Source organism: Tursiops truncatus, chromosome 6 (genome assembly GCF_011762595.2).
Source record: "Tursiops truncatus isolate mTurTru1 chromosome 6, mTurTru1.mat.Y, whole genome shotgun sequence".
Taxonomy (NCBI): Eukaryota; Metazoa; Chordata; class Mammalia; order Artiodactyla; family Delphinidae; genus Tursiops; species Tursiops truncatus.
Window position 1 is genome coordinate 95,216,309 of NC_047039.1, and position 27,796 is coordinate 95,244,104.

Below are 27,796 nucleotides of genomic sequence, written 5' to 3' on the forward strand. Positions count from 1 at the left end.
ATCTTAGTGGTATGTTTGCTGGGAAAGGGATATCTTCCTCACCCCCATCCACGTTCTCAGGTATAGGTGGGAGGCAGCTCAGCATACACAGCTGAAAGAGCCTGGAGACAGGGTTCTGTGCCCTGCATTGCGGGGACCAAGGGCAAGTCCCTTCCTGTCTTCTGAGGAGGTCACTTTAGAACAGTGGTCCTCCCATTTTGTTTCATCTGGGAACACAGTTCAAAGGCAATCTTACCTGCAACTTACCTATAAGGCTCTTGGGCTCAAAGATGCGGGCCAGAGGGCTTCCCTGGTGGCGCAGTGGTTGAGAGTCTGCCTGCCAATGCAGGGGACGTGGGTTCGTGCCCCGGTCCAGGAAGACCCCACATGCCACGGAGCGGCTGGGCCCATGAGCCATGGCCGCTGAGCCTGTGCGTCCGGAGCCTGTGCTCCGCAACGGGAGAGGCCACAACAGTGAGAGGCCCGTGTACCACAAAAAAAACCAAAAACAAAAACAAAGATGGGGGCCAGAGTCCTCCCCACTCTTCAGTTTGCTCAATAATTTACTTGAAACACCGGGTGGATCAAACCAACTTTTTCAGTTGACATGACTTCTGAGGCCCTTGCAGTTCTGAAACCACAGCTCATGCCCCATCTCCTCACTGCCTGACAGTTGGGAATTAATGTTGGGTCGCCTGGCCTCAGCACCAAGCCCAAGGAAGACAGACCCACAAGAGGTTCGGCCAAGTCTGAGAAGAGCTTCCCTGCCTTTGCCTGGGCACAGTCTCTGCTCAAACCTGGGTCAAAGCCAATTTCTTCTACTTGGCACCCAAAGGCCCCCAGGCCATGCTCCCCCAACCACCAGTCCAACTCCCCACAGCAGTCTTCAGTCCACAGTTTGTGGGCCCACTGCCAGGAATGCCCCTCTTATCCCTCTGCCCATCTACAGGCCACCCCCAGCTCAGGGTCCACTCCAGAGTCCTCCCTGCCTGTTGGCACCAGAACATACACTGTGTATGCCTGTTTGTGTGCTTTTTACTTGTGGTACCCCCTGTGCCTGGCACTGGGCAAGGCACAGGTGTCCAGTAAATACGATGTAGAGAGGTGTGTGAAGGGGGAAAGGCAGGAAGAGACATAGAATTTTAAAAGCCTAACCTACTTCAATCTCCAGTGATTCCCCCCATATTCCCTGCACTCCTGCCACCTCGTGTTCCAGTCCCTGTTCCCTGTGCTTTCCCACCCCCAAGCTATTCCTATGACTGGGGTGCCCTTCAGGACCGCCATCCTTAGGACACCTTCTCTGTTCTCCCTGGATCCCCGCTGCATTACGCCTCGTGTGACACGGATCCCATTCTACTTGTAACCTCGCAGTCAAGCCAGTGGGCTTCGGAGTGAGACACGCCTAAACGAGACCTCCAGTACCCGCAGGTACTAAGCTCTGATCTCAGGCTTCTCAGGGGAGAGTCGCAGAGGCTTCAGGGCCTGAATGAAGGGCCCCAGGACCTCTGCTTCAACCCTAGCAGTTTCTCATTTTTCCTGATTTGCATGTTGGGGTTCCACATAAGCTCTCCCATGACGAAAGGCCCTGCTGCTAAAAAGAAAGTTTGAAAGTGTTGGTCTTGAAGCTAGTTGGGCCCTCATGAATCTTGTTGGAGGTGAGGGGGGACTCATGGTAGAAAATGGACACAGGTGTGAGGAATGAAGCATCTCAGAGACCAGGAGCTGGTTAGTGGCGCAGGGTTGAATGCCCCGCATTCACTGCTTTATAGTCGGAATGCATTATGGAGGCTGCGGGGGGTGGGGGGGTGAAGGCCAGATCTCAGGGAAAGAAGGAGCTCCCTGTCTCCAGTGTCTGTTGGGCCTGACCGCTTCCCTCGCCAGACTCAAAGCCCTGGGGGTGAGCCCTCCAGGCGGTCAAGGGCAGGCAGGAGATGGGACAGTGAGGGGAGAATGTGTTCTTGGGGTACAGAATCCTTGACCGCAGGGTCCAAAGGCTCAGGGCCAGCCACCAGGAAGCTGTGCATACCCACGGCCCGTGCTCCCTTGTAATCACATTGGTAACTGTCCCCAATGTGGGCTGCCACTGCCGGTTCCACCTGAGCAAGGCGCAAGGCCTCATGGAAAATGCGGGGATCGGGCTTGGGCCAGCCGGCAGCCTCGGAGGTCAGCACAAACTCGAAGTGTTCCTGCAGACCAAGACCCGCCAGGATGTCCTCCAGTCGTCGGTCAAAGTTGGAGACCACTGCCAGCCTCAGACCTCGTTTTCGGCACCCCCTCAGGGTGGCCTCAGCCCCCTCCAACACCTGCCAGGTGCGGGAACTGCTGAAGTCCTCGTACAACTGGTCAGCGATGGGGGCCACAGCCTGGGCATCCCGAATGCCTGCCTGGTGGAAGGTCTGCAGGATCACATCCAGCCACCACTGGCGGGAGGTGAGGCCACGGCTCAGGCCATAGCTGGGGAAGCTGTGGCTCTGAGCCCTATATGCCCGCCCGAAGGCCTGTCCCAGGGCCGCGGCCTCCACCTCCAGCCCGTGGGCCCGGGCCTTGGCGGCATATTCCTCCCCCACGGGGTGGCGGAGCCTGAGCAGCGTGTCCTTCACATCCCACGTCAGCAGTTGTAACTGGAGCCGACGCGCCATGGGTCTGCAGGAGGGGGGCCAGGCCACCCCACTTCCACCTCTGCTCAGGTCCGGGGGCCTCTAGGGGAGGTGGAGCTGGACGGCACCGCGCCCAAGAACCTGATGGTCTTCTCTTTCCAGGCTTCGTGGGTCAGATCTGCTGGTACTTAGGTAACGTCTTCACAGCAGAAGATCCTGGAGTGTGAGGGCAAGTGAGGTGGAAGTTCAGGCCTCGGAGTCTGAGACAGACTGGGTTCAAATTCTGACACTGCCAACTCACTGTGTGACCCTAAGAGTGTCACTCTCTGAAGCCCAGTCTCTTCATGTGTAAGAAGAGCACAGTGACTCAACCTCATAAGACTGCTGGACTAAATGAGATTATCTGTTCACTCCACCTATTATGTGCTAGATGTTGGGAAAGGGACAGATTTCTAGGCCTCATGGCATGCACAGGCATTAAAGAACAGAGGATACAGCTATCGGACAAAGAACTACATGAATACTTAAGCATAATGAAGACAGCATGTACCATGAGGAAGGATATCAATCCAGAAACCCGATTTAGTCTTTGTTGTCGGGGAACTTCCTAAGCAAGTGACGTGTCAGTGGAGATCTGAGAAAGCCTATTCAGGAAATGGAGATGATTAAATATTCCTGGCACTGGAAACAGCAAGTGCAAAGGCCCTGAGGCAGGGCAAGGAGTCTGGTGCTTTGGGTAGATAGGGGCCAGCTCAGGCAGGGCCTCGTAGGTCAGCTAAGGAAACAATTATTATGACTGCTATTACTATTGTTCGGAATATGAAAGACAGCAGAGTCTTTGCAGACCATCTGACCCACCCCTTGACTGTTCAGCCGGGAAAGACTGAGCCAGAGAGGGGCAGATATTCGCCTAAGGTCACAGGCAGCCAGCGGCACAGCCAGGACTAGAACCCAAACCTCCACATTCTCTGGCCAGTACTCCCTTCCACTGCTTAGACGTACTTGGATTAAAAAAAAAAAAAATCTGATTTTAGTGAACCTGTACAGCCCAGGACAAAAGGCAGGACAGAGCAGCCTGTTCCTACCTGTCTTAAAGCCTCTCTCAGCCCCAGATGATGACGCCTCCCTGGGTGGAGAGCCAGTGAAGGATTACTGACCCAGTGCACAGAAAACAAATTCCTCAGCCTAAAGTCTAGAGGCTGGACGCAGCTTCTTGCCCCAGACGGAACTGATTCCAGACATGCAACCTGTTCAGCTAAAACTTGAGGGACCAGAGTTCAGAGTGCTGCCAAGTTGTTGCTGAGGGACGGACTTGGCTGGTGAATCTGGGGACAAGCCCTAGAGGAAGTTTATCAAGGAAATGAATTTAAGTCAGTCTGGAACTTAGGGAGACCCGTCCAAAGACCCTCTCACTTTGCAGATAGGTAGACGGAGGCCCAGAGAGGGGCGGGAACTCGTCCAGAGTCACGCAGGGAGCCACTGGCATAGCTAAGACTAGAACAAAGGGCCCACAGCGTTTTCCATTTCTGGAAGCCGAAGTTGGGGCCTCCGGCTGCAGGCCTGAATTGCTCACTCTCCCTCCCCACCTCCAGGGTTCGGTGAGGCCAAAGTCCAGGTAGCCTTCTGCTAGAGCGACATCTCTACCCCTGCGGTATGCAGCGGAACCTCCCGCGCCAGTCCCCGGGGCACACGACCCACCTGCCTCGCGGGGAAGCCGGTCAAGAAAGAAGCCGCAGCCGCACGCCCGCTCGGGAAAGGGGGCAGCAGCTCAGCGGCGACCCTCTTCTCCCGTGTCCCAGCACTCCGCCGGCCTCCTCCGCCGGCCTCCTCCGCCTCGCCTCGCCCCCTACGCATCGCCTCGCCCCGCCCCTACGCTTCGCCCCGCCCCCTACGCTTCTCCCCGTCCCCTACGCCACGCCTCGTCCCGCCCCGCCCCCTCCACTTCTTTCTGGCCTCTCCGCTTGTTCCCGCTGAACCTTCGCCTTCCTCAACCCGGAACTCTAGTCCCCGCTCACCGTGCTCCTTTGCCCTCCCCGTCCCTTCCGTGACCCTCTCTGCCCCTTCTGAAGACCCACTCCTCCTCCCAAGGATCCGGACACCGCCCCCCACTCCCCGGAGGTAACCAGCCTGATTTGGGAGGGGGGAATTTGGGTCCCGGTCTGGCTTGCTGAGTGCTGGGTAAACTTGGGCAAGGCGCTGCCCCTCTCTGGTCTGAGTTCCCCGTCGGTACTAGGAGGGAATTGCTTTCAGGTGGAAACCTGTCTTAACCCAAGACAATTTGCTGAGGGTAGAGTCCTCTGCAGTAACCTGCTGATTTATTTTTTCTTTTGATGAAAAAAAAGTTGTCGTTCATCTCAAAAACGTTTGAAAATACAAAGTGTACAAAGTGAAAAGCAAAAGCCCAACCTCATTCCTTCACTAACTGCTTATTGAACATCTACTCTGTGCCTGACCCTGTTCTTCACGGAGGATATAGCGAGAAATAAGACGGGGTTCCTGCCTTCATGCAACATGGCATGGCAGACAAAAATCAAGATTTCAGAAGTGGTAAGAGCTATGGAGGTAGAAAACAGTGGTTTCATGAGCAGTGACGAGGGACCTCTTTGGATGAACCAGTTAGGGGAGGAGCAAAAGATCTGAATGGCAGCCAGGTGAAGCTTAAGGACAAGTACAGCTGAGCAAGGGCAATGGCCTCCCCATTTCCCAACCACCTCCCAGGGATTGCTGCAGTTTTGGTTGTTATGCTATCAGACATTTTTCTAGGGCACACAAATATGCATGCAATCTTCTTTCTTCCTTCCCTCCACCCCCCCCCCGTTTTTTTAAAAAAATAAAAACAACACATCCTTCTATATGCCAAGGCTGGTCTGTTCATTTCATTCAGAACTGCCTTACCCTCACTGGGCTCAGGCCTGTGAGGAAACACAAAGGTCAGAGTCTCAGACCTTGCCTGGCAAGGGAGAGCCTGACTCCAGTCCTTTCTTTCTCTGAGTAACTTTTTCAGCTGAGAAAAGGGAACCTTACATGTCACAGGAAAGCCAATGAGAGGTCCTGCTATTTTGAAACAAGCTTCTTTTTGATTTGTCAGTTCAAAAATGGGTCCACTTCCTGGGTATAGTTTCCTTCCTAAGGCAGATGACAAATTCCTAGGGGGTTTCATCCTGTGATCTACCCTGTGTGGACTCTGGCCTGGTGATTGCTCCTGGAGGGACCTGGCATGTCACAATACTGGCTGCTGGCTTAGGTTATTTCTCTTTGAGAAACCAAGCTTCTTACATGAGGGTTTTTTCCTTGAGCTTCTCATCCAAAAGCACTAAGTAAACCCAGGCTGGGCCCACCACACACACATCTCTCTCTCTTTAAAATTTCATTTAGGGAATTCCCCGGTGGTCCAGTGGTTAGGACTCCATGCTTGCCAAGGGTGCGGCTTCAATCCCTGGTCAGGGAAGATCCTGCAAGCTGCGTGGCGTGGCCAAAAAAAAAAAGAAAAAAAATCGAATTTCATTTACTTATTTTTTAACTTTTATTAAAATATACATAGAGAAAAGTGCAAAGAAGTGTATATGTCCTTGAATTTTTATGAAGTGAACATACCTATGCAGTCAGCACCAAGACCAAGAAAAAGAACATCTCCAGAACCCTGGTGTCCCTGTCCTCTCCAAGTCACTTACTCCCATGAAGGGGAACCACTACGCTGTCTTCTAAATTCATGGTTATACTTGTCTTTGAACTGTATCTAAATGGAATAATACAGCATGCACTCTTTTGTCTTGCTTCCTTTGCTCAAAATGTTAGTTGTAAGATTCATCCATGTTGCTTTGAGTAGTTACAGGTCATTCATTCTCCTTCCTGTGATATTCCATTATATGAATACCCCACATTTTATTGTTGATGGGCATTTGGGTTATCTCCAGTTTTTGGTTATTACAAATATTAGAAAATGTTGCTATGGACATTCTTGCACACATCTTTTGGTCACATGTGTACACATTTCTGTTGGGTAAATCCCTAGATGTGGAATCACTAGCCTATACATATGTGTATGTCCAGTTTCAGTAGATGGGGCAAGTTTTCTGAAGTGGTTGTACCAGTCGTGTGAGATTCCACTTGCTCCACAGTCTCAAAAATTGGCATTGTTGGGCTTCCCCGGTGGGGCAGTGGTTAAGAATCCGCCTGCCAATGTAGGGGACACAGATTCGAGCCCTGGTCCAGGAAGATCCCACGTGCCGTGGAGCAACTAAGCCTGTGCACCACAACTACTGAGCCTGCGCTCTAGAGCCCGCGAGCCACAACTACTGAGCCCGCGTGCCACAACTACTGAAGCCCACGCACCCAGAGCCCGTGCTCCACAACAAGAGAAGCCACTGCAATGAGAAGCCCGTGCACCACAATGAAGAGTAGCCCCCGCTCACCACAACTTCCGGGCACTGCAAGGAAGACCCAATGCAGCCAAAAATAAATAAATTAATTTTTTTTTTTTTTTTTTTTTTTGTGGTACGCGGGCCTCTCACTGTTGTGGGCTCTCCCGTTGTGGAGCACAGGCTCCGGACGCACAGGCTCAGCGGCCATGGCTCACGGGCCCAGCCACTCCGCGGCATGTGGGTTCTTCCCGGACCGGGGCACGAACCTGTGTCCCCTGCATTGGCAGGCGGACTCTCAACCACTGCGCCACCAGGGAAGCCCAAATAAATTAATTTTTAAAAAATTGGCATTGTCTATTTTTTAAAAAATTTTAGGCATTCTGATAGATGTATGGTGGTATCTCATTATGGTTTTAAGTTTAATTTCTCCGTTGACTAGTGAAGATAAAACCTTTTCATGTGTATTGGCCAAGTTTTCACTTAATTTACATGAATAACACATGAATATATCCTTGTTAGATAAAATACATGAATATAAAAATGCACTTCAAGCTAAGGTAATACATAAAAGGAGAAAGTCCCTCTAAAAGCAATCCCTCACCTCTACCCCTTGCAATCCCTCCCTGACTTTTGAGCACTGGGCTTGGAGTTAGGAGACCTATATCCATCCTTGGTCTGCCACTGACTTGTGTGAATTTGGACAAGTCCCCTTTCTGAGTCTGTCTCTCATCTATAGAATTAGAATGGTTACTTAGTAACCTAAGTGGTTACTTAGGTTACTAAGGACCTCTTTACTTTGATAGTCTGAGCACTGTTTCCGTGATTACAAGAAACTCCATGTGTTGGGAATGGCCATTTGCCTGCATATCCATTCTCTCCATCTTCCTTAGTAATTGAACCCCTGAGTTTTAGCTGAGTACAGGGCTGCCCCACCAGGCTCTGTTTTCCAGCCTCCCTTACACAACTAGGTGTGACCCTGTGACTAAGTTCAGACAAGGGCAGAATGGTGTGTACAACTTTCAGGTTGGGCCCTTGTAAAGAAGCGTCATGCCCTCTTGCCCTTCTCCTCTTTCACCTGACTGAAAAGAGGACCTGATGGTGGGAACTGGACCCTCCATCTATGATCACGAGATAGAAGCGGAGATGTGTTGAGGATGAAGAACGAGGCAGGAGCCGTGACCCACCACCCCATATAGCTGACATAGCCTGGACTACTTAGAGAGAAACGTATTTCCATCTTAAGTTACCGTTATTTTGGCTTTTGTTATAATTACTACACTTGAATCCTGACTAACACAGGGTGACGGGGGAATGACTTTAAATTGGGTGTCAGGGCAGGTTTCTTTGAGGACGTGACACTTAAACCAAGATTTTAACAATGAAAAGGAAACGGCCATACAGATTTTGGGGAAAGCATTCCTGGCAAAGGGGACGACCACAGGTGCAAAAGCCCTGAGATCCCACCAGCCTTCCGTGTAAGGAGGGAGACCTTGTCAATCATGGTGCCACATCTCCCATTCCATTGTTTATAGGGACTGAACGGAGAGGCTGGTTATGTGACCTGAGCAGAACCAATCAGAGACCTCCAGAGATTTGCTATGTGAATAATGGGATAGAAAGGATCTTTCTCTGGGATTAAGGACCATCTAAGGATCATGTGCTGTTAAGTGGCAAAAGCCCATTTTAGAATAAAGCCAAGCTGAGGCAAACACATCTGAGAGCTAGGAAGGGACAGAGGTCTCCAGGAGAGCCTTTGACCCTAGATCCAGCTACACTTGACCTTATTACAGCCCAATTATAGAAACCAATTACTTCCTTTTTTGTTACTGAATTAAGTTTCTGTCACTGGCAACCAAGAGTACCCAGAACAATGTAGAATATAGGGTGTTATAAGTCACAGGCCCTGATATGTGGAATTGGCCGGCAGAGTCCACATGGGGCATATAATAGGTCAGGACTCCCCCTTCCCTAGTTGGGAAATTGGTAGTAAAATGTTTGGTTAAAATGCCTGTTGTTTTGGGGGACCCTCAACCATAGGCCCACTGAGGTAGTTTTAGGGACCTTTTTTTTTTTTTAATAAATTTATTTATTTATTTTTGGCTGCTCTGGGTCTTCGTTGCTGCGCACGGGCTTTCTCTAGTTGCGGCAAGAGAGGGCTACTCTTCGTTGCGGTGCGCGGGCTACTCATTGCGGTGGCTTCTCTTGTTGCGGAGCACGGGCTCTAGGGCACGCGGGCTTCAGTGGTTGTGGCACGCGGGCTCGGTAGTTGTGGCTCAAGGGCTCTAGAGCACAGGCTCAGTAGTTGAGGCGCACAGGCTTAGTTGCTCCGCGGCATGTGGGATCTTCCTGGACCAGGGCTCGAACCCGTGTCCCCTGCATTGGCAGGTGGATTCTTAACCACTGTGCCGCCAGGGAAGCCCAGTTTTAGGGATCTTAGAGAAACAAAAAGTGAGGACGATGGAATGTGTCGGCTATTTGTGGTGGCCTTCAGGATGTCCCAGAGACAAGCTACCGTCCACGCTGGCACATCTGAGAGGGAAATAAAAAAATCAAATCTTGTTGAGAGAGGCCCTTAATGCTCACCAGATGCCTGGAAATCTGAGAATAAAATGCCTTGTTGATTGTTAAAAACTGAGTTCTCTGCCCAAAGATAAAATTACGACTAGCAAGAAGAAGGCACACAGCAGGAGACGGGGACTATGGAGGAGCCAGGCCCCCCAGGACCACCCAGATCCCTCCAGCTGCCTGCCTGGTCATTACTGCGTTTGTAGACAAAGCATAGAGGGGTGGGGGTGGAGCAGACAGTAGGCTGGTACCTCAGGTGCCGAGTCCTGACTCCAGAGGGTGCCACTCACATAGACCATGATGCCTGAAGGCAACCCCATTACTGGAACTACTAATAGCATAATGTTAGGGCCATAATTTTGTTAGTTTATTAGGAGGTGGTATGGCACAGTGGGTAAGGGTAGAGGCCTTGGAGTTGGGCTCTGTGAGTTCAAATCCCAGCTCTGCTGTTTTTGGTGACTGGGGTTCTGCCCCAGTTCTGCCACAAACTTGTTGAGTGGCCTTGGGAGAGTCACATAAACTCTGTCGATAGAGCTTCCTCATTGCAAACCCAAGCTCAATTTAGGATTCCCCTTCCAAGCTTTCCCACCTCAGTAAATGGCCTATCAGCCACCCAGGAGCTCAAGCCAGGTTCGTCCTTGACATCTAAACTACCTTCTAAATCCATTCCCTTCTCCATCCCCACCGTCACCACTCAGTCTAGGCCACATTTCTTATTTGCACTTTGCCACAGTGCTGTCAAAATGCTTTTATAAAATGCAAATCGAGAGCCACTCATTCCCCTGAGTAAAGCCTTCAGATGGCTTCCCTTTCTCCGGGAATCATGAGAAGGCTCTCCCTCTTCCTTCAGCATGGCTTCTGAACCCCGGCACGCTCTGGCCCTGGTGTCTCTCTGCTCAGTTCAGGCCTCTCTTCCCCATCCTTCCCTGTGTTCCAGCCACGCCAGCCTTCCAGCTCATTTTAGCCCCAGGGTTCCCTCTGCCGGGAATGCCCTTCCCTAAACATGTCTCAGCTTGGTGGCTCGTTCTCCAGGTCTAGGTTTAAATATCAGACCCTAGGGGAAGTATTTTCTGATCTTCAAACCAGGTCAGGCCAGGTGTGGCCTTCACAGCACCTGTCACATCATTGGTAACAGGTCCGCCTCTTGGTTCTCCTCAGGAAGACTCATCATCACTCCACTCAAAGTTTACCCCTGGGGGCTCTCGACACGGTTATGTGCTCCCTGAGGGCTGTTTGTACCTAAAAGGCAGTGTCTATCTCCCATCTCCATGTGCCTAGAACAGAGCCAGGCCCCCATATGTGCTCGGCAATGATGAATGTAGGATGGCCTTGAAGGATGTTCCCTTCCACACTAACCAGAAATGAGCTCAGGGGCCAGGGGCCAGGAAGCCAAGAAACCAAGGTGGTGGAAGGGTCTGGTGTGGCCCAAGCCCTGAGGCCCATCAATGGCTGATCTCCCATGAATGTTTCAGGCCTCTAGGTGACTCTTCAAGTCCCAAAGGCTGAGGACAGAATGAGCTCAGATCTTCAGTTAAGTCGGCCACAGCTCTGGGGAAAACTAGCAGGAGTTAGAGGGGAGCTGCTTCTGACTCATATAATTCCAAATTTTATAACATCCAAACTAACCTTGCTTTGACTCTAGAGTTGGGATTCTGTCACTTTGCAGACCGGCAGGTGGACTTACAAACTGGCACCTCCTTAGCTGGCCCTGATCCTTCACTGGGGGGAAACATTACGTCGCGTCACCCTCAGAATGAATGGAAACCAGCTGCCCAAGCCAGAAACCCATGAAGGCATCTGTTGCCTCCCATTCCCTCCCTCAATCCCCCCAATGTGAAAGCATCAGCAAAATCTTATTCTATCTCCAGAGTGTATTCTGAATATGTTCTGCTTCCTTCTCTCTCCACTGCCACCACCCTGGTCCAGGCCACTGTCTTTGCTCCAGGGGGTCACCAACAGTCTCCCGACCAGGCCTTTTCTGGCTCACCTCTCCATTTTTTTTTTTTTTTTTTGCTGTACGTGGGCCTCTTACTGTTGTGGCCTCTCCCGTTGCAGAGCACAGGCTCCAGACGCGCAGGCTCAGCGGCCATGGCTCACAGGCTCAGCCGCTCCGCGGCATGTGGGATCTTCCCGGACCGGGCACGAACCCGTGTCCCCTGCATCGGCAGGCGGACTCTCAACCACTGCGCCACGAGGGAGGCCCCTCACCCCTCCATTTTTTTCACAGGAGCAGAATGGGGGAAATTGGAACACATACAAGTCCTGGTGAAGATCCTTCAGATGGCTTTCTATCAGATGCAAAATAGAACCCAAGTTTCCTACAAGGTGCAGGATCTACCTTTCCAACCTCCAGTCCTGCAGCCCACCTTCCTCTTCCTCATCTGGCTCCCAGCGGCCCTGCCAAGCCCCTCCCACTGCAGGAGCCCGTGCACTCCGTCATTCTCGCAGCTTCTGGTGTCTGCTTCCCTCTGTCCTCTGTAAGGGTCTTTCCTTGTCCCTCAACCTCATGGAGGGCTTCTCAAGTGAGGCCCATCATCTGTTATTCTCTGTCTCAGACCCTTTCTTTCCCTAGAAGCACTACTACAATGTATAACTGCCTCGTCTGTTTTCTTGTTGTTTTCTGTCACCCCTGTTCTCCTTGTATAGATTCCACTCAGAGACAAGCTGAGGTCTGTCCTGCTATACCCCCAGGACCCAGCATTGTGTGTGGGCACAAAGCAGACCTTCTCAAAAAACACCTCTTCAATAAAAATCCTTTTTGGTGGTGGCATCTCCAACCGTCAGGAACTCTCTCTTTGCTTCCGAATTTCTATCCTTAGGCAGTGTTCCTGCTTGTTAATGAATAATTCTTTTCTGCTCGTTAATGAGTAATTCTTCTCTGGGGTTATGGCTCAGAGAACAACAGGAGATCTCAGGCAGCCTGGCAAGCACTGGCCTGTGTGGGAATCGCCTTCCAGTGGAATCGCAGCAAATCTCAACTCTAAACCCAGGGTGTCAATCTAAGCCTCAGTCCCAGTGTGCCCAGCTCTGCTGCCAGAGGCCTCGAGCTTTCCAGAGCTTCTGAGGGTCCAAGATTCAACTGCCCTCCTTTTCCTTTAATGCTCCAAGCCTTCCTCCCAGGCCCCACTGAGCCAATGCCCCTGATTCCTGGTGGCTTTCAAGCTGAAGCCGCCCCTGAGGAAGGAGCTGGGGTGGCAGAGGTGAGCCTCAGGGTTGACCCAGGGGAGGGGTAGGGAAGCCTAGGAGAGCCCATGAGGATGTGGCTGTGAGTGGGGAGATGTGGCACTCTGGCAGAAACACCCAGGGCTTCTGGGTGCCTGCCAGCGCGTAAGCAGGAAGCGGGCACGAGCACACAGTTCCAAAAGCATCGTTTACTTTGGTTTTCACTTCTCCAAGGCTCAGGAGTTAAAAAGTTCTAGTTCTTGGGTCTTGCACGTTTTCTCCATCACTCCTTCAGCCACTGCAATAGCTGAGGCGTGTAGTAGGTGATGATGACGTCGGCACCTGTGTTGGGAGAGAAGCGGGAAGCAGGGGGAGGGCAGGGCGTCAGCTCGGGGAATACCTTCTGGGAGATGAGGGCCGGGGGTGGGAAGAAGGCTACCATGAAGAGGCACAGCCCACGGGTGTCACAACCTAAGCCTGAGTTCAGTTCTGGTGAGTCCTAGCTCTGTACGTTGTGTGACCTCGGGGAAGGCATTTTCTCCTTCTGGGCCTCAGTTTGCCAATATATAAGACTGCACAGTGGGGGAAACAGGTAAGCTGTGAGTTCCCTCCCCACGCTGTATGCTTTACCAACAAAACCAGCTCCCATTTATGAAGTGACAAGCATACGCCAATTACACGTAGCATCTCATTTAATCCTCCTGACAACCACGCACCAGCTATCTTATCCCTAGTTCATAGGCAAGGACACTGAACTTAGAGAAGTGGCTTGGCCAAGGTCTCAAAACCAAAAAATAACAGAGGGCTCTGCGTACTTCACTGTTCCACATTCTGTCCTGCGGTTTCATGTCTTTTCCCCAGCCTGTCTAGATCTCTGGCATTTCCAGGCATGAGACTCCAGGCTGTCTCATGACTTTATTTCCCTGTCTGGTCAAAGTGCCTATCAGTCCCTGCGGCACATGTCAAAAACTCCCACCCCTGCTTGCTCACCTGCTCTGCGGAAGGCAGTCATGACCTCCAGTACAGCAGCCTTGAGATCAAACGCTCCGGCCTGGGCTCCATGCCACAGCATGGCAAACTCTCCAGAAACGTGGTACACGGCGAGAGGGAGCTCAGGGTGCTGGGGAGAAGCAGCGGGGGGCAGGCAGGTTGAAGTGGGGGTGGGCATGCCTCTGGGAGTATCCCTTCCTCCCTGCTCAATGTGTGACCGTCTTGAGCCCCAAGCCCTGAGTCACTGCTGCTGCCGGCCTGGCCCATCCTCGAGCTGTTAAAGCAGAACTGTTCAAAGGCTCCTGCGAGCCCTGGCGCAGAGGCCCACAGTGGTTCCCGGGCGGGGACAGGGACGGGGGAGGGGGAGGGGGGTTGCTGGGGATTCCTGTTCCTGGGAAGACTGCTCAACTCCGAGATTCTGCAGTCCCTCGATCAAAGGGCCCAGAATCTGTGGACACACTCTCATCTCCCCGAGCCCCCTCTGGTCTCTGCCCTGTGCTCACCTTGTTCTTTACCTCCCGCACGATGTCCAGGTAGGGCATTCCTGGCTTCACCATGAGCATGTCAGCTCCTTCCCGTACATCCCGGTCCTAAGGGATGAGTTACGGTGTGGGCAGTGCCTGGGAGGCGAGGTGACAGGGGGACAGGCCGGGTGGGGCTGGCGCTCTGGTCACTCACCACCGCGCGGAGGGCCAGGCCTCGTGCTCCGGGCGGCAGCTGGTAGCAGCGGCGATCTCCAAAAGCTGGGCTCGACTGAGCTGCGTCCCTGGGAATCAGAGACACCAGGGTGGGCTCCAGCTTTGGGTTAACGGGTCAGGGATTCAACAGCAGACCCCTGCCCATCCCCACTCACCGGAAAGGTCCGTAGAAACAGGAAGCGAATTTGGCACTATAGCTCATCACTGATACCTACGGGCAGATAATAGGGGTCTCGGCTCAGCCAGCCCTCCAGATGTCCCAGGGTGAAGTGACAGGGAGAGAAAGGACCCAGGCCGGAAGTAGAGGTGTGTGTCCTAGTCCCACTGGAGCTCTGGGCCTTGCTTTCTCTGTGCGAGGTGCAGACACGGGGGCAGGTCTGGTCCAGGCTCTCTTACTTCCTCCCCACGTGCTGCCTGCACCCCTGCCCCTACCCTGTTGCCAAATCCATGTGCCATCAGAGCCTCCTTGATGGCTTCCACACGTCCGTCCATCATGTCCGACGGGGCCACCACCTGACATCCTAAAGGGCAGAGGGTGGCCTTCAGAACTCTGGGACCCTCCTACCACCCTGCCACCTCTCCGACCCAGGGGTGCCCATTTCTGCTGGTGGCTCACTCACCTGCCTTGGCATAGGCCAGCGCCACCTCTGCCAGCCGCTGGCGGCTCTCCTCAGCTTGGAACGACCCATTCTCACTCAGAAGCCCTGCAGGACACACAGCTGGGTTTGGGGGAGCATCCTGGGCTTTGGCCCGTCTCCACCGCAGTGGGAGTGCTGGTGGCAGCAGGGCTGGTGGAAGGAGGGAAGCTCACCGCAGTGACCGTGGGAGGTGTAGGGGCACAGGCACACATCGCACGCCACCAGGAGGCTGGGGAAATTCTTGCGCAACAGACGGATGGCTTCGATAGTTGGGGAGTCCTCGGAGTCTGCCGCAGAGCCTCGCTCATCCTAGGGACAGAGGAAGGACAAAGCGGAAGGACAAAATCACAGGAAGCCTTTGGGAGGCACGGTGGCCAGCCACCAGGGCACAGCCCCGGCTCTCTCCTGTATCACCACGACAGCCCCTGGATGAGGAGGCACGGGGAGGACTGTTCCCACTTTGCAGAGGGAAACCTGACTTGACCATTCAGAGCTGCAGCCCTACTTAGCTTCCTGATCCTACATGGCTGCTGTTTCAAGGGCAGTGGCTGTGTCCGTTCACCGGTGGCCCCAGGGCCAGCACAAGGCTGGAGCGAGGGTGTGATCAGCGTGCAACCTCAGCTTATCCTCACGCAGCCTCCCCCTCCCCTTCCCTCTGACCCCTCCTCTGATCTGTCACCTTGGGAACTCTGCTGGGGACGCCGAAGACTAGGACACAGCACAGGCCCTCCTCCACCAGGGGCTTCAGCATCTCTTCCAGCCGGTTCACACCATACCTGCATGGAGGGGCTGAAGTGAGGCAGGTCCCAGGCTAGGGTCCCCCCATGCCTCTGGCCTGCGCCTCTGTTAAGAGTCAAGGTGCACATGGCACCAGGAGGGCTCAAGCCTCACAGTACATGGAGAGGCAGGAATGCACCCACCAAACAGATGGGAAAACCGAGGCCCCACGTAGCAGAGCTATGGGATTCAGCTGTGGAAGGCCCCTTCAAGGTTCTGTTATTGACCTCCCATCTGAAGTTCAGCGTTCCTCTGCTGTGGCGCCTCTGGTGACAGGTAGCTCATTACTGACCGAGGCTGCCTCTTTTGTTGTGGAACAACTCTGCCCCCCGAGACAGTCCTTCTGAGCTGAAGTCAGCCTCTCTGGATCTTCTGCCTCCTGGGTCTGCTTCTGCTTCCTGTCACCTCCACCTGTGAAATTGCTCCCTCCATCATAACCCCGCCCTCCCCACTCCGTCTCCTACCTGGCCACTCCTGGGAGGCTGGCGATAGGCTGTTTGTCATCAGGAACATCCCTGCAAGAGCGGGGGATGGGCTATGGATTGGTAGCTGTGGGAAGGGCCAGTGGTGAGGGGGTGACTGGGAGAGATGGTTGGGAAACTCGGAAGGAATATGGAGGTGGAGATGGTGGGAGGAAGATGGGATCCAGTGTCTGGTTCCCCTGCCTGGCCAAGCCCAGGGCCTGAAATAATAATAGGAACAACAAGAATAACAGTGACAACAAGCAACTGTACTCAAAGAACAGTACTCCTAGGAAGGAGTCAAGTGGTTAAGAACTTGGACACTGAGATCAGAAGGTCCTTGCTTGCTATCCCAGCCACTTACTGACTGGGCGACCTTGGCCAAATGGTACTCTTTGAGCCTCAGGGCCTTCATCTGTATCCTGGGTCAGTTCATTCATTCATTCAACAAATATTTATCGAGCACTTATTATGTGTCAGGTACTGTTCTAGGCTCTGGCAACACAACAGTGAACAAAACAGACAAAAATCCCTGCCCTCGTGGAGATGACATTCTAAGGGTTAATATCCGTATTTTTCTCATATGAATACTGTCAGGGTGGAATGAGATAATATACATCGGTGCTTAGCATACTAGTACCTGGGACACAGTAAGCCCTCAATACGTATCAGCTGTGCTATCATGACTGATCATGACTGCCACCTCTGACATGTACACAGTACTTTACAGCCAACAAAACATCGTCTCGGCTTCTGTCTTGTTGCAAAAACTCAGGATGAAAAAGGCAAGGGTTGTTTTTATTTTCCAAATGGGAAGACTGTATTCTCTTCAAGGTTTGTTTTTTTCTTAATGGCTGTCCTTAACCCAGTAGGCCACTTCCAATACCTTGAGCTCCAAGCTGACGGCCCCACTTTATCCCCGCAACACAGACACCTGCTCTGTTCACGTGCATGCACACACACTCAACCCACCCCCTGCCGATCAGAGACCTGGCTCATTTGCGGACTCACGTGACAAAGATGGGGTAGATGAGGCTGGAGGCACTGAGGCTGGTGGTGGTTGCCTGCCAGGTCCGAAGTAGTGGGTGGAAGTAGCCGCTGTGCAGAACTGACTGGGGCTGCATGGTGGGCAGGGGGGACAGAGGGCAGCCGGGTGGCTGGAACTGAGGGCTCTTGGGGGTCTGTCTCGTGCTCAGCTCTGTGAGGGCGACGAGAGGCGCATGAGACGTGGTCCCTGGCACCGGGAGGTGGTCACATACCCGCAGAGTTTTCCAGATTCCTGCTTCCCCTGCTCTCTACCCCAGTGCTACTCCTAGTGGGGTTCACCAATCCCTGCCGGTGTGCACCAAGATAAACAGGCACTTTCATGAAACTTCAGAAATCTCCAGAGCAAGTTGAATCTAATAATATAAAATCTGGGTTTGTATTTTATTTGGTCTCTTTTTTTAAAACAACATGTCTCTATTAATTCATTTTCATTGCATTTTATCAAAGAATCAGTCTAGGATGGACTGGACATTACTATGAGAAGCCCTGATCTAGCCACCACTTAAACTTTGCCTATTCCATGAACAATGTCCATGGCCATGGCAGAAATTTTAGAAAAGTACAGATAAGCAAAAAGAGAAAAATTTCCTGTAATTCTACCTCTAGGGGAAAACTGTTAACCCCTTGGTACACGGACACACACTAAGAGGATTAAATCTCACCGTGCCGACAGACAGACATGCCTGTGGAGTGGCCATGGAGGCTGCTTTTCCAGCCCGAGAGCCTCCTGCCGCTCCCCAAGCACACTTGGCTGCGTTCCGCTCACCCTCTTTCCCTAGGGGGCTGGTGCTCTTTCCACAACTTGCCCATCCCCAAGTCCTACCAGGTTGTTCACCAGGCGGCCCCTCCTTCCCTCTCCCCTGCAGCATCTCTTCTTGCCCAGATCACAGTCTCTCTTATATACCAGTTCTCTGTGGCCTTATCTTATCTCGTCCCAGTAGGTGGAGCTTCTGCAGGGCAGGGTCCACACTTAGTTCATGTTTGCCTCCTGCACAGCACTCTGCCACACAGTAAATACATTTACCCACATGAAGTACAAGACAATATGCCCTAAATGCCAAATAAGGGGTGTAAGACGGAAGCTGGGGCATTAACGTTTGTTTCTTGAGCACCTACTATGTGCCAGGCCATGCTAGGCACTCGCACACATGATTTCTCATCCAGTTGGCACCGCAGTCCCAGGGGATCGGGCTGACTGAGCGCATCTCGGAGAGGCCGAGCCTACCATGAAGGAACCATGACTTCCAATGTGAGTTAGGAGGTCAGAAGCTTGTTGGAAGAAGACAGGACTAGAACTCGGTTTTGCAGGATGAGTGGGCTCGGCTTGGCAGAGGGAAAGGGGAGAATGTTCCCTCCGGAGGGGAAAGAAGGGGCCAGGAGGACGGGCTGTGGACTGCTCTGAGGACTGAAGAGGCAATCGAGGATGTGTGTTTGGAGGGGAGGGGCGGCCAGACCTAGGACGGGGAAGATTTCTGAGCAGGGGGCGGGGCAGGGGCCTGCTCAGAGCCTGGCTTTAGGAAGATAATTCTTGCATCCTGAGCAGAGCTGACTAGAAGCAGAGGAGGACAGAGGCTGTGGGGCGAGAGGGGTAGGGAGGAGGGGCCATCCTAAGGCGGCCAAGAGGCAGTCTCTTGGGGCGGATGCGCTAGCTTGCTTGACCTGGAGGGCAGCGGAGACAGGGACAGGCAGGAAGAGGGCGGGGGGAGGTGAGCTTGGAGAGAGAGGAGGTGGGGAGCTCCGTTTTAGACGCTTCCTTTTGGAGGTGCCTAACAGCCAAGTAGGGGGAAAACAAAGAGCCACCAATCTCTCCTTGTATGAATGGGACCTCAAGGCCCAGAGAGGGGCAGGGACTTACCCACAGCTGCACACTCTCTGGGCCTGGTGGGGGGTCCTTCAGTACACTGATGATGCCTTCCCCTCCCCCTGTCCTCCAGCCTCCCAGGCCCCTTGGCTCCCTCCCAACTAGCTCAGGGGCCTGTTTCATCTGATCCTCCTCCTTGGCGGGGTTGGGGTTATCAGGAGCCGCACAGGATCCACTCCACCACCACACCCCTGGGCCAGCCGCATCATCTGACCCAGGGGCAAGCCAGGCCTCCCCAAAGATGTCCCAACTCCCATATGAGCAATCATTTAGCAGATACAAAGTCCTGAGTGCCCATTTTGTGCAAGATTTTGCTCTTAGGTCTGCCAAGGATTAGCCCAGCTCAGAGAGGTTAAGTCACTTGCCCAAGACCACACAGCTAGTGACTGAGCCAGAATTTGAGTTTGTTGTAGACAATGAGTGCAGGGTTTTACCTACCATACCCCATACTACTGATAAACACTTGATTCAGTAGGCGTTGCTCTGCCTATACTATCTCTGCCTTGGAGAGATGGAGGGTATCAGAGAAAAATATACTGAGTGTATGTTGTGTGCTGGGCACTGCCCTAGGTACTTTACACATATATATTATCCCATTTAATTGCAGAGAATTGTTCTAACTTTTAATGATAAGGAGACGGAGGCTCAGAGAGGTTAACTGACTTGCTCAATGTCATACTAGAGTCACATCATATTTTGAAGGTAGGTCTTTGGGTCTCTAACTCACTTTCCAGAGAACCTTTATAGCAGCAGGCCCCCAGCTTCTGGAATCCAAAGCTGCATTCCACTGGCTTCAAACCCACATTTACTTTAGAAGGCTGAGAAAGCGAATGCCTTCTGCTTATCAGAAGCGAAAGGGCAGGGCTGCCTAGGGGCCTTGCAGTCCAATTCACCCGGAGGAGACTGGGGGTTTGGGGATGGGGGTTAGAGAGTGGTGAGGGGGAGGCCTTACTAGGGCAGTTCCACTTTTATCTGTTTTTTTTTTTTTTTAATTTTAGGATTCAGAGAGAGATTTGAGAAATGGGTATTAGTGCTGAAAAAAATAAAAAAGTTGAAAATCACCAACCCTGTTTAATCTTTTACATTCTGCTGTGGAAAGTAGGGCGCAGAAAGGAGACAGGAGTTATTTGACATCCACAGCGAGTCAGGTACAAAGCTGGGCTTGACCATGGGTCTCCTGGCTTCTACTCAAGGGCCTGTCACCTGCCCCACAGGTAGTCATTCTGTTACATACGTGCTTAATAAACAAACATCTGTTTTTTTTGTTGTTGTTTGTTTTGCTGTGCCACGTGTCACCTTAGTTCCCCAAACAGGGATCGAACCCGTGCCCGCTGCAGTGGAAGCGTGGCGTCTTAACCACTGGACCGCCAGGGAAGCCCCAATAAACAAAGAACTGTGCAGTAGAACAACACCCCCTGAGCAACAGAGGTGCTTCTCTGTTTGCAGAGCCAAATCCAGGTGGAGGTTTTGCTTTGCCAAAAGTCCCTGAAAAATTGGAAGATGTTCACATACTTGGAAGGGGCACTTCTCCCAAATTAAGGGAGCCCGTAAGCCACAGCTTAAATCCTGTGACACCACACTGAAGACAAGGGTAAGTCACCATGGGATGCAGAACAGCTTAGCTTAACTGGAAGGCTGTAGCAGGCAGTGCAGAAAGAGTAATGTTTCAGGGTCAAACAGTCCCAGGTCTGCTCTGTGCTCTGTGTATGACTTTGGGCAAGGTTGCAGAATCTTCATTTCGTAATCTATGAAATGGGAATGATACTATCAAACTTGCAAAGCTGCAGAGAAAATCAGAGATAGTGAAGAGGTGCATGCCTGGCACAGTAGCCGCTCAGTAAATAGGCAGCTACTTTTACTATCATTAGGAGTAGAAGTGGGCTGACAAGACCTCCTGGAGTGGATCACAGCTGTGTCCTCTGCACCACACCCAGAAGGGAGAACTTTCACTCAAACCTGGATGGGCCACAGGGTCTCCCAGGATATCTGAGGTGGGGTCCTTGCCTTCCAGCAGCTTATGTGGTGAAGGAGAAATAGTCACCATACAGTTGCTACAGTAGAGGGGTGGACTATATGCTATAGGAGGGACCTGTGTCTCTGGGAATCAAGGATGGATGGCTTCATGGAACAGGCAACACTGAGGGATAAGTAAAATTTCAGATTGATTGTGAAAGTATCTCCTTCCTTAGAAGGTAACTTCTCCAACTTGGGAGTAACCTAAGCTGGGCCCTGAGAACTACCACCCGGAGGGGCTGAGAAGAGATGCAGGGCCTGATCCCCCCATGTTGTGCTCCACTGAGGATTTCAGAGGCTGTGGTCTTGGCACAGAGGGTTGTGAGCTGCTGCCAGCGATGGCAGGCTCTGCCACTTGCAGGGGAGGGCCAGCTAGGTAGAAGGTGGCCAGGGCTGAGAAATCCAAACCCCCAGAAGGGCCCAGGACAGCAGCTGTCAGGCAGTTCTGAAAAGGAGCCAACTGGCTACCTGTTTATTCAAACTGCATTTCCTGAATATCTACTCTGGGCCTGCCCCAGTGCTAGGAACAGGGATTAAAGAGAAGGAGACCCAGGCCTTGACTTGGCTTTGAAGAGCCCAAATCTCCTCTGGAGCTAAAGGAGAATCAGCCAGTTCCACAAATTCCTAGAACGTACTGACGAAGAGGTTCCTTAAAGCTTGCTGACTATATTATTGAAATGATGGTGATACTGGGCTGACATTGGTCCAAGATCCTGCAGGGGGTCAGTGGCAGATCTCGGGGAGGAATCCAGGTCTCCAGCAGAGAAGTCCTCAATGTCCACCATTACCCCTTGATACTTTAAGTATAGATTTCAAAGCTGCTTATCAGTGGAGCTGGGCTCCTGGAGAGCTCCGGGTGAAGGGGGTGAGGGAGGAAAGAGGCAGAACGGTGACTCTGTACATGGCTGCAGTTGGCAGCATGAGGGTTACGGGTGTGGGTTTTGGAGTCTGTAGATGTGGGTTCAAATCCTGTGTCTGTCACCTTCCAGCTGTCTGACCTCAGAATCCTCATCTGGTAAATAAGGACTTGAACAGACGTCAATGGGCTGTTGTTAAGACTGAATGGGCCAATGCATGTAACTTATGTACAATCCTAGCACAGAGCGGCTGTTATTGTTTGCACCTCCCTCCCCCATCCTGCGAGGCACCTCGGGCTCTCCACTGATGGAGACTACCCAAGCGGTCTCCAAGGGAATGGACCCCAGCCAGGACACTCGGAGCCCAGACCCGGGTCCCCAAGGGCAACGGCCACGCAGAGACCTCAACCCCGCTGCAGCAGAACAATCTACCTCTAAGAGCCTAAATAGGAGTCCCAGAGTGACTCCGTCCCCGGCTGCACCGCCAGCGCTTGTGGATTACAGCAGAGTCTGGGTCTGGGGACACAAGACTTTGATGCCACAGCCCCTGCCTCCAAGTCCGCCATCTCCCCGAGTCCAGTCCCCACTCACCTGCCTCCCTAAGGAATCTGAGACGCCACTCCCGCCAGCACTGCCGCGCGCTCTAGTCTCCCAGGGCCCACGTGGGGGCGGGGCGGCTCTCCCGGAAGCAGCTCCCTCTCTCACAGCCCGCCCCCTACCGCGTGCAGGCCATCCCCCCTGCGGGCACTTGGCCTGAGGTCGGCTCCGGTCGATGCCACGCCCACTGACGTCAGTAGGCCTGGCCAATCGGGTTGCCGAAAGGCTGAAGGGCCCGCCCCTCCCTACGCTGAGGTTCGCTCCTGAGCTGCGGAAGTCCCGGGGGAGCCCACTTGGGGGCGCAGGAGCGGCGCGGCAAGGGTGCTGCGTGTGAACCGGCCTCGAGGTTAGAGCCCTGAGGTGTTCTTTATAGCTCCTCTTTTCCCAGCCTAGCGCATACTTGGCACTGGTTGTTTATTGAAAGAATAATTAGATGTCAAGGACATTAAAACAACACCATAGTGCCTAACACAATAACTAAGTCCATTTTTGCGGACTGAGCATTTTAAAGTTGTTGAGTTCAGCACCAGGCTGCCCTCCAAGTTTTCAGAGAAAATTTATTCCAGCGTAATTTCTCAGGGCTTACTCACTCTGTACCATAGTTTGGGAGATGTGATGTGAAAGACATGGGCACTTTGGAAAGGCTCCAAGTCTGATAGGGGCATCAGACCTGTCTATTATGGGTACAATGAGAGATTTGACCAAAAGTCTGGGGGGGAAAGATGGGGCAGGAGGGCTCTGGTGAGGCTTATGGGGCTTGGGTGAACTGGTAGCATTAGATGAGTGAAATAGGGGTCAGGATCAATACCCTAGCAAATTAATTCCTTTTCCCCCCCCTAAATATTTACTTATTTATTAATTTGGCTGTGCCCGGTCTTAGTTGCTGCACGCGGGATCTTTAGTCGTGGCATGCGGGATCTTTAGTTGTGGCATGTGGGATCTAGTTCCCTGACCAGGGATCGAACCCAGGCCTCTTGCATTGGGAGTGTATTAACTGCTGGACCACCAGGGAAGTCCCAGGAAATCCTTTGTGAAAGTGAGAGGGGGATTATTGAAAAGTCGACTTTGAACTGTGAAGAATGTCAGAGGGTTGTATTACACTTATTCTCAGATTTTATTTCTCAAAATCTGTACCCCAAACCTGTTTTATACCGCCTTATACTCCAAGTCTAAGAGGCAGAGAGGCTTAATGCTAGGAAAATATGACACTGCTTAGTTCCCAGCTGCTAGAGTTCTGATCTGTGTTCCAATAAGGAAGGTGGTGGAAAGAAAGTAATGCTTTTTTGTGCATTAAAGAGTTAGGGACAGTACCATACATTTTACATTCACTTACCTAATTTTGATGACAACTATGTTACTATCCTCATTTTATAGACTGGGAAAATAATTGCCAGGAGATTAATTTGCCCCATGCCACACTGGGACTTCTCTTCATTGCCTGCGAACCATATTCCTTCAACTCACAGAGGTAATTACTATTTATTTTTTTCCCCAGTTTAGATCCCCTGCCCAGCAGGTCTTTCATAACACCTCTCCTGGACTTCCCTGGTGGTCCAGTAGTTAAGACTCCATGCTTCCAATGCAGGGGACATGGGTTCAATCCCTGGGCGGGGAAGTTCCGCATGCTACATGGCATGGCCAAAAACAACAACAACAAAATACCTCTCCTATCTCTGAGTTTATTGATAACTAAAAATAATTAGTACCATTGGATACCTCCAAGATCCCAAACAGGGTGGAAAACTTAAGAATGTTGCTGTTTGGTGTAATCTATTTTTCCCATGTCACTCTTATTCTTGACTGAGAGACCTGTTCCCACTTCTAGCACCCCCCCCTTTAAAATATAATTTTACCTTAATCTGTCACTCTTATCCATAAAAAGTATTGTGAATGCAACAACATGACTCTTAAATGTAACGCTGAGCAAAAGGAGTCAGACACAAGAGAACATATTGTATGAATTCATTTATATGAAGCACAAACCCAGGCAAAATTAACCTGTGCTGGAATTCAAGATAGCGACTACTACTGGGGAGATAGGAAGTGACTGGAAGGGAGATTGAAGGTTCTTCTTAGGGTGCTGGTCATGTTGTTTATTGATCTCAGTGTTACTTTCATGGATATGTTTAATTAATTAATTAATTAAATTTTTTTCTTGGCTGTACCTGTGCTGCTTGTGGTATCTTGGTTCCCCAACCAGGGATTGAACCCGGGCCCTTGGCAGTGAAAGTGTGGAGTCCTAACCTCTGGACCACCAGGGAATTCCTTCATAGATGTCTTTAGTTTGTGAAAATTTATCAACCTCTACTCTTATTTGCACCTTTTAGTATGTATATTCTACTTACTAAGTAAAAAGTAAAAAAAAAAAAAACCCAAACTCCCACTTTATTGAGTGCCTTCCAGGTAGGTACATGGCACTGGGCTAAATGCTTGTGAAGAGCATAAAAAGAACCAGATATTAGTGGTTGCCAGGGGCAAGGGGAGGGAAGCATGGGGAATAACTGCTTGACTGGTATGAGGTTTTATTTTGGGGTGATGAACATGTTTTGGAACTAGATAGACGTGGTGGCTGTGAATGTGCTAAATGCCACCGAGTTGCTCGTTTTAAAATGGTTAATTTTGGGCTTCCCCATTGGTGCAGTGGTTAAGAATCTGCCTGCCAATGCAGGGGACACGGGTTCGACCCCTGGTCTGGGAAGATCCCACATGCCGCGGACCAACTAAGCCCATGCGCCACAAGTACTGAGCCTGCACTCTAGAGCTTACGAGCCACAACTACTGAGCCCGCGTGCCTAGAGCCCGTGCTCCGCAACAAGGGAAGCCATCACAATGAGAAGCCCGCGCACCACAACGAATAGTAGCCCCCGCTCACCACAACTAGAGAAAGCCCGCACGCAGCAACGAAGACCCAATGCAGCCAAAAATAAATAAATAACTTTATTAAAAAAAAGGTTAATTTTATGTTCTGTGAATTTTATCTCAATCAAAAAAGGAAATTGGTTAACCAAATCCAAATGGGTTTTTTCTTAGCTTTGACAAATGTACCATGGTTATGTAAGATTAACATGAGGGCAAATTGGGTGATGGTTATACTCTGCTACTTTTCTGTAAATCTAAAATTGTTCAAAAATAAAGTTTAGTTAACAAAAAAATAGAAGCAAGGCAGTGGACCACTGGAACGGAATCCCAGCTTTTATAAATTAGTGGTAAGTCACTTCTCTCTGATGAGCCTCAATTTCCCATCTGTGAAAATAGGAGATTTTTTGTAATTTTGCATGGGTAAGGATGGTAATCCTCCCACCCTCCAAATCCAAATCAGAATCTCTAAGCATGAAGGGCTGTGCTTAAAAACAGAGGAGAAACATTACCTTGGCCTAGTAAGGAAACTTCAAAATCCAGATACCACTACAGGATTGAGAGAGGTGTGGTTGGGAAAAACTGGCGGATGACCTCAAAGATTCTTCCCAGTCCTTGAATTCTATAGTTTTAAGTTATAGTCCCCACTCGCAGGAAACATGGTTTTTCTTAGGTAGTCATAGTTTGGTAAGAACTAGGGTTGTGTGGAAGAGTTCTTTGGGGGATTCATTCTTGACTGGAGCCTTACGTTGGGGTAGAAACATGTTACAGAAGGTCAGGTGAGCCCACCTTAAGCAGGCTTTGAATAACAACAGGCCTAGGTATGGATTTGACTTAACAGAAAGCAGTGAGGGACTGCAACATAGCAATGTTCCAGGAAGATCCACTTGGCAAGCAGTACACAGAGGAAGCTAAGGGAAGCAGAGATGAGGCAGGAAACTGAGCTCAAAGGAAGCCACAGAAGTCCAGATGGGACTTGAGGGCTTGGCTGTGTGGTGCTCATGGGAATTAAGAAACGATATGTTAAAAAAAAAAAAAAAAGAAACGACATATTTCTAGGGACTTCCCTAGTCATCCAGTGGTTAAGACTCCATGCTACCACTGAAGGGGGCTCAGGTTCAACTGAGATCCCACATGCTGTGCAGCACGGCCAAAAAAGAAAAACCAATATATTTCTAGATATACGCCCCTATGTTCATCGTGGCACAGCATTCTTTACAATAGCCAAGATATGGAAACAACCTAAGTGCCCACCAACGAATGGATAATGAAGATGTGGTGTATATATACAATGGAATACTATTCAGCCATAAAAAAGATGAAACCCTGCCATTTGTGACAACATGAATGGACCTTGAGGTTATTATGCTAAGTGAAATAAGTCCTGTGGAGAAACACAAATACCGTATGATTTCACTCATATGTGCAACATAAAAAACTAAAACAAAACCCCAAATAAATTAACAAACCAAACCAAACCTACAGAGAACTGAGCAGCAGTTACCAGAGGGGGAGGGGCAAGGAGGAGGGAAAAATGGGTAAAGGGAATCAACAGTATGGTGATGAATGGAAAATAAAATTTTGGTGGGTAGCATGTTGTAGAGTATACAGAAGTAGAAACAGAATGTTGTACACAAGAAACCTATGTTATAAATCAATATTACATAAATTAAAAAATTACACAATTAGAAATGAATATATTAATATAGAATGAGCAAACTGAGGTTAAACTTGAACTATTTTGGTAATCCTTAAATAATATTCTTCTGCTCCAAAAGCAATCAAATACTTGGTAACAGTGCCTATGTCTAGTAGAAGCCACAGAGATTAGTCTTTATCACACAGAGTACAAATGTTATGCTGTGTATGTATCCAGACTTTACATTCTCCTTAGGCTACTATTATGAAAGAAAACAGATTATCTTCGACAAGATTATAAAAATGATTTCTTTCCTATTCTGAAGCTGCTCTGTTAATTCAAAGGGAAATGAAAATATGTATGGAAGAGAAAAACAAAAATAAAAACAAGGCCTTGCTGTGTACATGCCACTGTGCTAAAAGTCTTGTTATCTTTCAAAATTCTCCTTTTAAGGTAGGTATTAATACTGCCAATTTAGAGAAGAAAAAACTGAAGTTCAGTGTATTTAAAAAAAAAATCATTTGTACAATAACCGACTATGAAGGACTCAGTGTATGCTGTTTTCCCAGAAACATATACTGTGACATGTAGAACTTGTAGAACTTGTAGAAATAGCATCAATATAAATTTCAAGGGAGAAATAAGAAATATATTGAATAGCTTTGTCTTTCATACAAATATAAATGTGAGAGACAGGA

The 27,796-nt window shown here is 50.6% G+C and overlaps 2 protein-coding genes and 1 long non-coding RNA gene across 7 annotated transcripts; 1 reads left to right on the forward strand and 2 right to left on the reverse strand.

Annotated features, from left to right (window-relative positions):
• Positions 1–1,700: 1,700 nt before the first annotated feature.
• On the reverse strand, positions 1,701–4,417 carry HDHD3 (haloacid dehalogenase like hydrolase domain containing 3). Its single transcript, XM_004311734.4, has 2 exons — positions 4,275–4,417; positions 1,701–2,792 (listed from the first exon to the last, which is right to left on the reverse strand). The coding sequence occupies exon 2, from the start codon at positions 2,616–2,618 to the stop codon at positions 1,863–1,865; it is 756 nt and encodes a 251-aa protein (XP_004311782.1). The 5' UTR covers positions 2,619–2,792; positions 4,275–4,417; the 3' UTR covers positions 1,701–1,862.
• A 63-nt stretch (positions 4,418–4,480) lies between these two features.
• LOC109551958 (uncharacterized) lies at positions 4,481–27,442 on the forward strand. 3 transcript variants are annotated; one of them, XR_012332645.1, is made up of 4 exons: positions 19,816–19,838; positions 20,438–22,949; positions 23,978–24,071; positions 25,245–27,442. It is a non-coding gene; the product is annotated as an uncharacterized lncRNA (long non-coding RNA). The 3 variants fall into 3 exon arrangements; XR_012332646.1 differs by lacking the exons at positions 19,816–19,838; positions 20,438–22,949 and adding an exon at positions 4,481–4,694; XR_002178660.3 differs by having other exon boundaries at positions 19,816–20,727.
• ALAD (aminolevulinate dehydratase) lies at positions 12,854–22,725 on the reverse strand. Of its 3 annotated transcripts, none has more exons than XM_004326798.4 (12): positions 22,598–22,725; positions 17,240–17,426; positions 16,232–16,282; positions 15,670–15,766; positions 15,164–15,299; positions 14,973–15,056; positions 14,785–14,873; positions 14,508–14,563; positions 14,333–14,420; positions 14,158–14,244; positions 13,655–13,784; positions 12,854–13,006 (listed from the first exon to the last, which is right to left on the reverse strand). In XM_004326798.4, the coding sequence occupies exons 2-12, from the start codon at positions 17,350–17,352 to the stop codon at positions 12,948–12,950; spliced, it is 990 nt and encodes a 329-aa protein (XP_004326846.2). In that variant the 5' UTR covers positions 17,353–17,426; positions 22,598–22,725; the 3' UTR covers positions 12,854–12,947. The 3 variants fall into 3 exon arrangements, with proteins under 3 accessions (XP_004326846.2, XP_019802078.2, XP_019802079.2); XM_019946519.2 differs by lacking the exon at positions 22,598–22,725 and adding an exon at positions 17,938–18,087; XM_019946520.3 differs by lacking the exon at positions 22,598–22,725 and adding an exon at positions 17,959–18,078.
• Positions 27,443–27,796: the final 354 nt, after the last annotated feature.